Raw genomic sequence first — 11,500 nt, 5'->3', positions numbered from 1 at the left:
ACGCTTGTGTTCTCAGAACATTAAGTCTTTCCCTTGTTTTGAATGTGCTTTGCATTGGTCTGTAAACTGGTCACCGCTTCCAACAGCGTCCCCTCATGGCCAGGGGTGGCTCTGCAGCAACCCGCTGTAGGTTTCCTTCTCTTCAGGGTTCCTCAATCAACTTCAAACCTAGGTTTTGCTCTGTTCCCAACACCCATCCTTAGGGTCTGGGCTGATTCCCATCAAAGGTCAAAAGAAAAGTCAAAATCCCCCGTGTACAAAGTTTAAATCAATCCCTTGATTTAGCAGGTCGCTCCCAGCCCTGCCTACTTGGAGCAACTCCCCCAGTTCCTGCAGGAGATCTTTCCTGCAGGAGCCTTGCACTCGCGCTGCAATCCCTCTACCCAGGCCTCTCCCTGATTGAGTCATTCACCTGATTTCCCCACCAGGGGAGCCGAGTGGGGCCCATCTCCCCTTCAAGCCCCAGCCACCCTGTGACGGGGCCCATTGTTGGTAACACCCGGCCCATCTCAAAGAGCTTTCGTCTGAGGATCTCAAAGCACTTTACAAACTTGCAGCCACCCTCCCTCGAGGGACTGTAGCTCATTGCTATCACCCGATTTTTCAGAACGGTAAACTGAGGCACAGATCAGCTAAATGGCTGGCCCTTAGGTAGCTGCATACTGAGCTGCTTCAGTGCCCAATCACATTAGACTGCATCTTTCCCTTGAATTCAATGGGCTTTAAGTCAGACTCTGAGGCAGCAGGAGAGTCAGGAAAGGGACCCAGGAGTCCTGACTCCCAGCCCCATTCTCTCCTCCCCAGAACATTTTCCCCATCTCCCTATCTCCAGGGGCATCGGTTTCCATGTAACTTCTCCCCTTCCCGCCAGAGGCCGGGATCCCTTCCTGGCCCGCCCAACGACAGCCAAGTGGCTTCCTGCCTGATTTCTCACCAGGAAGAATCTCTCACTCAACTAACAAACAAAAGAAAACAAAAAATCAAAGCAGCAATGCCTGCCTGCAAGCCTGAGCCGAGAAACAGGAAGCCAAGGGCTTCATCGCCTCTTCCTGAGCATCGCTCGGAACAGCCCCCAGGTCTTTCGGGGCCAGCTTGGCCCCTCCCTTCCGCAGCTGCATCCTCGCTCCCCAGCCTCACACCGGCGGCGAGGGCAGGTGCAGCGGGCGAGAGACAGGGGACGGCTGCCGGGAGCCCTGCCGAGCCGGGGAGCGAAGGGGGACCGGCTGCTCTGGCGCAGGATGGAGTCTGTGGCTTTGTACAGCTTCCAGGCGACGGAGAAGGACGAGCTGCCCTTTCGCAAGGGAGACACGCTGAAGGTACCTCTGCCCCCTGTTTTCTTATCGCGGGAGCCCCAGCAAGGGAGACAGGCTCCCCCAGGCACAGCCACCTGCCCCTGGGAGCTCAGCCAGATGGCCTAAGCTCAGCATGCCCATTCCAAGCACTTGTAGGAGTCCAGCGCCTCTTGCTGGAGGATCCTGGTGCAGGGGAGGGCTAGGGAGTGGGGAGATCTGCCGGCAGATGAGGCTCTAGGGTGCCTCTGAAATGCACTGGCCCAGAAGCTGGGATTGGATCGAGCCCGAGGAGAGAGCTAGAAAGCACCTGAGACTGGCTGCACCAGCAGGGAGAGGTCGTGCTGGGTTGGGGGGTTAGACTGTGCCTGAGATGCAGTGGCCCAGAGAGACGGGTAAGCCCTGACTGAGGACACAGCAGGGTGCAGAAGCAGTGTCCAGCCCAAGCTACTAGCGTCTGTAGTGTGGACGGGCTTGTTCCTTCCATGGCCTGGCACCCAACCACCCCGAAGGGCTGGGAGGAAGAGGAGGCATTGCTTGCTACTACTGATCCTAGCTGCACGGACGTCCATGGCCAAGCGGCCTGGGGACTTTACTGGGGAGAGGATCTGGCCCTTGGAGCAGCTCAGTGCTCCACAGATGGGGCCCAATGCTGCTCCAGGAGTTGAGGGGGATCCCCGGGACATCTGTAAAGAGACCTGGCCTGGCAGTGGGCCGACTGCAAAGAGCAGATGAGCTTGGAATGAGGCGTCCTGCGACACAGCTGATCTCCTCCGGGTAAAGTGAGACTGAGAGGATGGGCTTGCAGTCTAGGCACGGGAGTATGACCCAGTAGATGTGGATTCGGTTGCAAGCTCTGTGGCAGGGTCCCCCTGTAATCAGGGGCAAACCACCCCATCTCTCTGGGCCTCAGTTCCCTTCTCCCACCCTTTGTTTTTACTGTGAACTCTTCTGGGCAGAAACCGTCTCTTACGTGTGGGCCTGCAATCACAAACAGCAAACTAGGGGAATGGGATCTAGGTGAAATGACTGTAAGGTGGGTGTGCAGCTGTTGAGAAACCCATGAGTAGTTATGAGTAGTTCACTGTCAAACTGGGAGGATGTGCCATGTGGGGTCCCACAGGGGTCTGTCCTGGGCCTGGTACCATTCAATATTTTCATTAATGACTTGGGGGATGGTGGACTAGAATGGACAATTCTGAAATCGGTGGACGACACCAAGCTGGGAGGGGTTGCAAGCACTTTGGAGGACAGGATTTGAATTCAAAACGATTTTGATCAATTGGAGAGCTGGCCTGAATTCAGCAAGAGACAAGTGCAAAGGACTACACTTAGGAAGGATACATCAAATGCATCACTGCAAACTGGGGACTTGCTGGCTAGGTCGTAGTACTGCTCAAAAGAACCTGGAATCCCAAACTGAACATGAGTCAACACTGTGATGCTGTGGCAAAAAAGGGAAATGTGTTGGGGTGTATTGCCAGCAGCGTTGTAAGACACAGGCTGTGATTGTCCAGCTCTGCTGGGCACTAGTGGAACTGCAGCCGGACTACGCAGTTCAATTTTGGGTTCCACACTTTAGGAAAGATGTGGACAAATTGGAAAGGAAAGATTGACTGCACTGGGCATGAGTCTAGAGAAGAGAAGGCAGGGGGCCGATAGTCTTCAAATATGTAAAAGGTTGTCATAAGGGGGCCGGTGATCAAGGGTTCTCCGTGTGCGCCAAGGACAGGACAAGAAGGAATCAGCTCTATTCACCACAAGGGAGATCTAGGATGGATATCAGCAGAAACTTGCTAAGGAGAGCTGAGCTCTGGAACTGGTTATGTTGGGAGGTTGTGGAATCCCCGTCACTGGAGGTTTTTAAGCACAGGTTGGACAAACACCGGCCAGGGATGGTCTGGGTTTACTTGGTCCTGACTCAGTGCAGGGGGCTGGACTGTTTGAGCTCTTGAGGTCCCTTCCAGCCCGACATCTCTGATTTCTGTGATCTCAGTTGGGGCCGCTAGACATACCTGGAATACAAACAGGAGCAGTAAATCTCTTAAGAGATGTTTGATTCACCCGAACACTTATTTACTCCTGTGCTTTAGATCTGAATTAATACACGGCCCCAACATTTTGATCTCAGTAGAGCTCTGACTTACTGTTTAAGAAGAAAGTTTGTAGGAGCAGCCAAAAGTCTTTCTTCCCCAGGCTTGTGCTTGTGAAATTCTCCATATACCGTGGTGATATTTCCAGGCACTTTGTATGCGAGAGTTGACACCGGTTCTGTTAAAGTACCATTTGCAAATGACAAATTATTATGTGATAAATAATGGGGCCGACTCCGAGCGCGATCGCTCCTGAATCATGCCAGCATGCCGAAATCATGCCCATAACGACATTTGCACGGCCTGCATCACATAATGTCTCTGGAGACATGGCAGGGCTGGGCTGGGCTGAGTTTATAGAGGTAGCTATCAGGGTGATGAGTGAGATATAAACACAGCTAGAGAGCTAGATACGAATGGGGATAGATAGATAGATAGATAGATAGATAGATAGATAGATAGATAGATAGATAGATAGATAGATAGATAGATAGATAGATAGATAGATAGATAGAGGGGGTGGATGGGGATAGATAGATAGATAGATGGGATGGATGGGGATAGATAGAGGGGGTGGATGGGGATAGATAGATATATAGCTGGGATGGTGGGGGATAGATAGTGGGGGTGGTTGGGGATAGATAGATAGATAGATAGATAGATAGATAGATGGGATGGATGGGGATAGATAGAGGGGGTGGATGGGGATAGATAGATAGATAGATAGATAGATAGATAGATAGATAGATAGATGGGATGGATGGGGATAGATAGATGGGGTGGATGGGGATAGATAGATAGATAGATAGATAGATAGATAGATAGATAGATAGAGGGGGTGGATGGGGATAGATAGATAGATAGATGGGATGGATGGGGATAGATAGAGGGGGTGGATGGGGATAGATAGATAGATAGATGGGATGGATGGGGATAGATAGAGGGGGTGGATGGGGATAGATAGATAGATAGATAGATAGATAGATAGATAGATGGGATGGATGGGGATAGATAGAGGGGGTGGATGGGGATAGATATATAGATAGATAGATAGATAGATAGATAGATAGATAGTGGGGGTGGATGGGGATAGATAGATAGATAGATGGGATGGATGGGGATAGATAGAGGGGGTGGATGGGGATAGATAGATAGATAGATAGATAGATAGAGGGGGTGGATGGGGATAGATAGATAGATAGATGGGATGGATGGGGATAGATAGAGGGGTGGATAGATAGATAGATAGATAGATAGATAGATAGATAGATAGATAGATAGATAGATAGAGGGGGTGGATGGGGATAGATAGATAGATAGATAGATAGATAGATAGATTTTCAGCTTAGTCCCCTTTTTTGCAGATGTAATTTTGCACCCACAATCCATCGGGTTGGGTGTTTGGTTTGTTCCCCAAGATTTTCCAAGAGCAGCACCGATCGAATAGAAAGGGGAGGGTGCTGACGAAAACGACTGCCTCTTGCTCAGGATAACCTGCAAAACTGGCTCACTGCTCCGCCCCTTGTGAGCAATGCCGCCATCTCAGACCTGTGGCAATAAAAACCGGGCCGCACTGGTACCATGCAATAGCCTCTCTGTGTGCCCTGTGTGGATGAGCAGATTAACAGCAGCAGTTTGCAGTGACAGCGCCACTGCCCTCTGAGAGATGGGCGGGTGGGTCAGGCAGTGGAAGGGGACTCAGGAGGCCCAGGTCCAAATCCCAGCAAGGCTCCACGTTTCCTGGGTGATGTTGGGCAAGTTGTTTCTTCTCTCCATGGGACAGTTCCCCACCTGCCCGATCCTAACCCTGTCTGTGTAGACTCTCCCTTACCAGGCCCAGCCTGGATTTAGCCTTTGGGGGCATTAGCCCCATTTCACCAAGGAGGAAGCAGCAGCAGGGAGTGTTTGGCCCAAGGTCACCCGGGTTGCAGAGAGGCAGGAATAGAACCAAGGTCTCTGGGTACGTGCCTGCAGCACAAACCCTCATGTGGGAAGGAAACCCCTTGTACCGATGTCGTTTGGTGTCAGGCCGGGTGCTTTGCCTGTTCTTCATCCAGTGTTCTCCAGAGTCATTTATGGACAGAGCCACGCAGCCAAGGGACTGTCTCTGCGGGGGGGGGGAGCAGGGGGGAGATGGCTGGGAGGGTAGCACCAGCGCCGACTGCCAGTACAGGAAATAACAAAGCAACCGCCCGCCAGTTCCACGCGTTCGGCTGTTGCTAAGTCAGCTGGGAACTGCTGTGCAACGGGGCACGGAACAGACGCTGCCTCGGCTGGGCTGTCACTGGTCTCCTCTAGCCCTAGGCCTGGTGGGCTCCTGGCTGACCCCTCAGTCACATCAGCCATGAGGCAGGGGCCCAAAGGCAGGGCGGGAGGACAGAGCCTGCCTTGGGCTACGCAGAGAAGACCAGTTTGGGAGCCGTTCCCTGCGCACCTGGGGTCTGTCTGCCTCTGAACTGCAAAGCAACGCCTGGAGAACTCACTGCGAGCCCCCGCGCCAGGGGCGTCCGGCAGTCCTTGCTCACCTGGGTGGCCCCGCAGAGCTGCTCACGAGACTAACGGCCGCTCACGTGCGTCGGCATGGGGCCACGCAGCTGTGGCACATTCCTCTGCCTCCCCTGCTGTTCCAGCCCTGGTCCCCCATGCAGCCCTGCCGATGCCCCTCAGATCTGCCCTGCTACCACCCCGGCTGTCCCTGGGCACCTCTGGAGAGCAGAGACCCCTTGCAGCTGGTCCGGAGAGGGACTAGGTTGTGGTACCAACTGCAATTCCATCAGTGTCTCCCTTCAAACCCAGGTCCCCAGGGCACCGCCTGGCAGTAACCACATAACCCTCCATCTCCCACAACGCTCAGCACCCAGCTCAGGGCCATCCATGGTCCCTAGCGAATTGGGTGTCTGACCTGGTGGCCGAGCCATTGGCCAGCCAGCTCGTTTGCTAGCAGGCATTTAAGACGTGACTCGGCTCTCGTTGGGCCGGGCCGCGAAAGGCCAGCAGAGGGGCCTGGGCACTGCCGGAGAGGCAGGTGCCCGCTCTGCAGGCAGCGCCGGCTTTTGCAGACACACGTTGCTCAGTCAAGGCCTCGCCAGGTTGGAAAGACGCAGCCTGGTCTGGCTTCAGGGTGGGGAGCGGTGTCCTTTTCCACCCGCTGGGCTGTGACAGGACTCTGCCCCTTCGTGCAAGGCTAGAGCTTTGCACTACTTTGCTACAAACAGCTACTTCCTCTGCTATGCAACACTGGAGCCCTGAGGGGGGCAGGGGGTGCAGCTCCGCAGCGCCCCCTCTGGCTGGCTGGGGAATAACTTCAGACACCAATTCCCATCCAGGTCTCTCCTGTGTGGCTGGGTGGAGACAATCCTGACAGAGGGTCCCAAGGAAACTCAGCCTGCTACGAGCCCAGTGACTGGGGCTCAGGCCAGCGGGAGGGGGCGGGAACGGCGGCAGGAGGGCTGGTGTGTGACTGCACCAGCCTTTCCCTTCTAGAGACTCAGGTTCAAATGCTGGAGGAGGTCAGATGGGAACAGGAGTCCAACGGGTCCCAGCCTCGTCCCCATTTGTACGAAGCCCCCAAACCATCACCATTGCTGATGCCAGGAGAGCTCATCGCCGTACCAGCCGGTTCATGCCAGATCAGGACTGAGAGGCACCGGCAGCCCAGGGTCGGGACGGTAGGGGCTGGGGTATTGGCAGAGCCATTGGTAAGCGTAATGTTTGGTTCAAGCCAGTGCTGGCATGAGCGTCTCATGTGCACGAGCGCTAAATTCACGAGGAAGTGTGCAAAAGGGCTGAGCCTGCTGCAGTCCCTGCCTGGAGAGCTCCCCAGCGTCAGTAAGGAGCGAGCCACCTGGCCCGTAGCCCCGATGAGAAGGATGGAATTTCCCCATTGACGCAATTTCTTTGAAAGCCCCATGGCAGTGCAATAGGCTCCGCCCCTGGTAGCTCTGGACGCTGAGCACGACACCTCGTTCTTGGAAGGGATGCGTGAATCAGTCCAGAGTGGAAATCCCCCGCCTGCCCCACCCATAGATCCAGACACGAATTCAGCCAGAAAGAAAGGGATTCCTCCGCCGTTGCTAAAGCAGTTCCCTGTCCCAGACTCCACCAGGGCACTGTCAATGCAGCTGAGACTCAGCCCAATGTTTCTGGCTGCTGGTGTCGGGCATAGAGGGCCACCCCCTCCCAGGAGAAGACAGTCGCCCCTCGCAAAACCTGATCTCTGGGAAAAGGTTAAAAAAAACCTGGGCATGTTTCAGCTGGAGAAAAGCAGACTGGGGGGGGGGACACCTGATAACAGTCTTCAAATATGTTAAGGGCGGTTAAAGAGGACGGGAATATGTCCACTGAAGGTAGGATAAGAAGGATTGGGCTTAATCTGCCACAAAGGGGACTTAGGTTAGTAGGAGAAACTTTCTAACTTTCAAGCTCTGGAATAGATTTCCAGCGGAGGCTGTAGGATCACTGGTAGGTTTTAAGAGCAGGTTTGCTTGGTCCTGCCTCCATGCAGGGGGCTGGACTTGATAACCTCTCAAGGTCCCTTCCAGCCCGACATCTCTATGATTCTGTGATTCCCACGGTCAGCAACTCTCCTGAATCGGCTCCTGAGGGCTATAGGGGAATTCCCAGTTACGACGAGGCAGGAAACAGCAATAGAAAACGTGCCACAGGAAAGTGCTCTCCTCAGCGTCGCCAAGTCTTGTGCCTGGATCACAAGTCTCGCGATACGTGGTGGTTTTCTTAAAGCCTCAGCTCCCGGAGTCAGGGGAGCGTGTGAGAATCTCAGCTTGTGTTTGAAAGAACAAACCCAGTACGTGTCTAGCCCTCGTGGCTGCTGAGAAAAGGCTGAAAACATGAGTGCTAAGAGCACAAACACCAGCAGGCAAAGAGCCCCACGTGCAGGATGTTTAAAATCTCACGGTGTTAAGGCCAGTCTCAGGATTTGTCAGAGGAGGGCGCAACACGTGATTTTTAAAGGCTTGGGGTGGGTGAGTTTGCTACCATGGCAGGGGGCTGGACTCGTACCCCCCAGACCCATTGCAGGTCTGTGTCTCCATGGTTGCAAACCCGCTTCCTGGAGGGACTCACTCAGACCCCAGAAGTGTCAAAGGCACCCAGTGCAAAGGGAGCTGGGGCCACTCGTTAATGCCGCTCCTCACATCAACCGGAAGGGGCCACTAGAGAGCAAAGGGGGGGCTGAGCCGGCTGCCTTGGTCGTAAGCCAGGTGTCCCCAGCTGGAAGAAGAATGGGCCAGATCTCAGCTCCTCGTCCCATCCACAGGGGGCCGGCCCGGTCCATTTGCTCAGGCACAGCCTTGGTTGTACGAGGCTCCCCCCAGGTCCTGACCCCTTTGCCTTGCTCAGAAGCGTGTCTGGAGCCCTGGGTCTGTTCCCAGAGACCCCGGCATCCGCCCTTGGGCCTGGCCCCCCTCTGCAGGCCTGAGCGCTGCCGGCAGGGCGGGGGGGTTGCATTTGTTCAGCGTGTTGCTGTTTGAAATGCCCATTCGCCTCTCGAGTCCGGCATGCAGACACGCTGCAGGTCGCGGGTGCAAACGCAGGTCGCCATCAGGGCAGCCTCTGTTGTGGGAGGAGCCATGTCTCAGCTAGCAGGGGGGGGCTGCGGGTCGGGGCAGCTGCAGAGCTCTGTATGGGGATGGCAAGGGGGCAGTGGGTCAGGAGCTGCATGCGTGGGGAGGGAACCCAGGAGTGCAATGGCAGGGGGCTGCGAGTGGAGACGGAGGTGCATCAGCAGAGGTCCAGGGGTGGGGAGGGAGCCCAGAGCTAGCGCTCGGGGTAGCCACGTAAGCGACGTTTGCACAGTGCCTGGCCGCTCGGGGCTTGGCTCCAGCCAGCACTCCCCTCCCCGGCGGCGTCTCGAGCACGGCCCCGGGGTCACACTCATCTTCTTTCCCATGGCCTTGAAGCTATGGCAAGCCCACAGGCGGCGAGTTATAGGGGCCCGTGGGGGCCCGGGCTCCACCAATATTTAGGAACGTGGGTCCAGCTCCACCAATGTTTGGGCTTAGATTTTCAGAGCCATAGGATGGACCGGGAAGGCCCCGCGCTTCAGGGGGATGCGGGGTCCAGGGCAGACTGGGAGGCTAGCGGGGGGCAGCGAGCGACCCCGGCCCTGGCCTGCCCCTGCTCCACCCCCTCCCTGCCCCCATTCCATCCCTTCCCCAAGCCCCCGTCCCGCCTCTTTCCAGCTTCCGCCCCCTCACGGAGCGACACTGGGAGCCGGTGGGGCGGAGTGGAGCGGGCTGGGGCCAGGTTGTTCGCGGCTGTCGGCGCCAGGCTCCCCGCTAACCTCCCAAGCCGCCCTGGACCCCGTGTCCCCCGGAAGCACAGGGGCCCCCAAAGTGCGGGGCCCAGGGCATTTGCCCCCGGCTCTGCTTGGACCCATTCTGGGCACCACCAAAAACTATACAAACCTGGCACCCAGGGTCAAGCCGATCTGAGCAGCAGCAGGGTCATACCCAGTGGGATGTGAACGGTTTCAAATCCTGTTTGCACAGCTGCACTGAACAGAGCTCCCCATTGCGTAGGAGTACTGGAAAATATTGTGAAAGCTGAACTGGGCAGTGGCCCTTCTATTTATATGGGGACATTTCCTTTTAGTTAAAATAGAGATGCCCAGATTAACTCCACATCTGTCTGTCCATCTATGGATCTATTTATCCTTCTTGAGCTGCCCATGTAAGGTATTGTCTGTCACGTGAGGCGTTGGCATAGAACAGCTGTACCCCATGGGCACCTGTGCCAGTCTCTTGCAGGAGTATCCAAACTTTGCTGCACTGGCAACCTGTAACCCCAAGGCCACACCTAATGTCTTGGCCCTTTAAAAATCCCACTTGTCCTCCAAGGGTTTTCCTGCCTGCAGGAGGCACTCCATTGAATAACTCTGAGTTCCTGTAACGAAAGAAAAAAGGATACTCCCTTCCAACAAGACAGGGGGGATTTTAAAGGGCTGGGTATGCAATTTGCACAGGCTTCCTAGACATCCCAAATCAACGCTCATGGCTGTCCATAATGTTCCCTCCTGCTTGTATCTGCCTGGGCAGCAGCACAGAAATTGCTGTTTTGAGTTCATCAGCCATAGACCTAGCAATTGACGTGATTAGCAAAATCTGGGTCTGGATTCGGAATGTGCCGAAGTCCAGGGGAGTTCAGCCCCAGAACTTGGATCAAGCCTGTTTTAAAGACAGGCACAGCCAACCAACAAACAACCTCATCAAATTATCGTTGCAAGAAACAAAAAATATTGTTTTCCACAAAACCTCATTTTTCCTGTGAAAAAATATTCTGTTGTGGGCCGGCTCCAGTCCTGCCCCATTCGATTCCTGGAGCTGGCAGCACTGGGAGGTGGCAGTCATTTTCTTTGTTTGAAATAGCTCAGAGTGAGATCAACATTTCAAAAGCACATTCATTCTCTTCCCTTGCGTCCTTAGATCCTGAATATGGAAGATGACCAGAACTGGTATAAAGCCGAGCTGTACGGCTCAGAAGGATTCATCCCGAAGAATTACATCAAAGTCAAGCCACACCCGTAAGTACCTTCCTGAGCTTCCACTTCGCACAGGCCTTGGAGGGTTCAAAGCAGGTCTGCCCTGGGCCACCAGGCAGCCAACCCCACTTCAGAAGGTAGCAGTTGAGTGCAAAATGAAATGCCCATATTCTCCTCCTGAAATAACGAGCAATAGGACTTGGTACTTCTGTGCAAGGCCTCTTCCTTCAGAGGGTCTCAAAACACATTGGCAGCTGTGACCCGCCCTGCATGTAAAGTAACTCATGAACCCAATTTCACAAAAGGGGAAACTGAGGCACAGACCAAGCCAGTCACTTATGTCTCTGTGCTTCAGCTTCCCTGCCCCCAATGTTAACCCAGGGCTAATGACACTCTCGTTCATCAAGCGTTTTGTGATCTGTGGTTGGAAAACACATTATGTTAAAGGCGAAGTATTATTTCTGAGGGGCTGTCCTTTCAAAAGTCACCCGTCAAGCGATGTGCCACCTTTGGCACAAAGATTCCAGAACCCGTCCCCTGGCACAGAGGTTTCCCTTCCCAAGACGCTGGCAGAACAGCAGGTACCACTCGTTCGCCAATGGCACACAACGCCCACTAAC

General features: G+C 54.7%; 1 protein-coding gene across 2 annotated transcripts in view; it reads left to right on the top strand.

The window, feature by feature from the left end:
* Window positions 1-1,012: 1,012 nt before the first annotated feature.
* Window positions 1,013-11,500, top strand: part of LOC120373735 (GRB2 related adaptor protein) — a 35,847-nt gene continuing 25,359 nt past the window's right edge. Inside the window, exons 1-2 of one of the 2 annotated variants that reach the window (XM_039492543.1) lie at window positions 1,013-1,316; window positions 10,825-10,922. In XM_039492543.1, coding sequence (XP_039348477.1) covers window positions 1,239-1,316; window positions 10,825-10,922 — 176 coding nt within the window. In that variant the 5' untranslated portion in view covers window positions 1,013-1,238. The remainder of the gene's footprint in view (window positions 1,317-10,824; window positions 10,923-11,500) is intronic. The other variant, XM_039492544.1, reaches the window with a different exon arrangement.

This window comes from Mauremys reevesii, linkage group 10, assembly GCF_016161935.1.
Source record: "Mauremys reevesii isolate NIE-2019 linkage group 10, ASM1616193v1, whole genome shotgun sequence".
Taxonomy (NCBI): domain Eukaryota; kingdom Metazoa; phylum Chordata; order Testudines; family Geoemydidae; genus Mauremys; species Mauremys reevesii.
The sequence above is the reverse complement of the archived record's forward strand: the minus strand, read 5'-3'. Positions and strand labels throughout refer to the sequence as shown.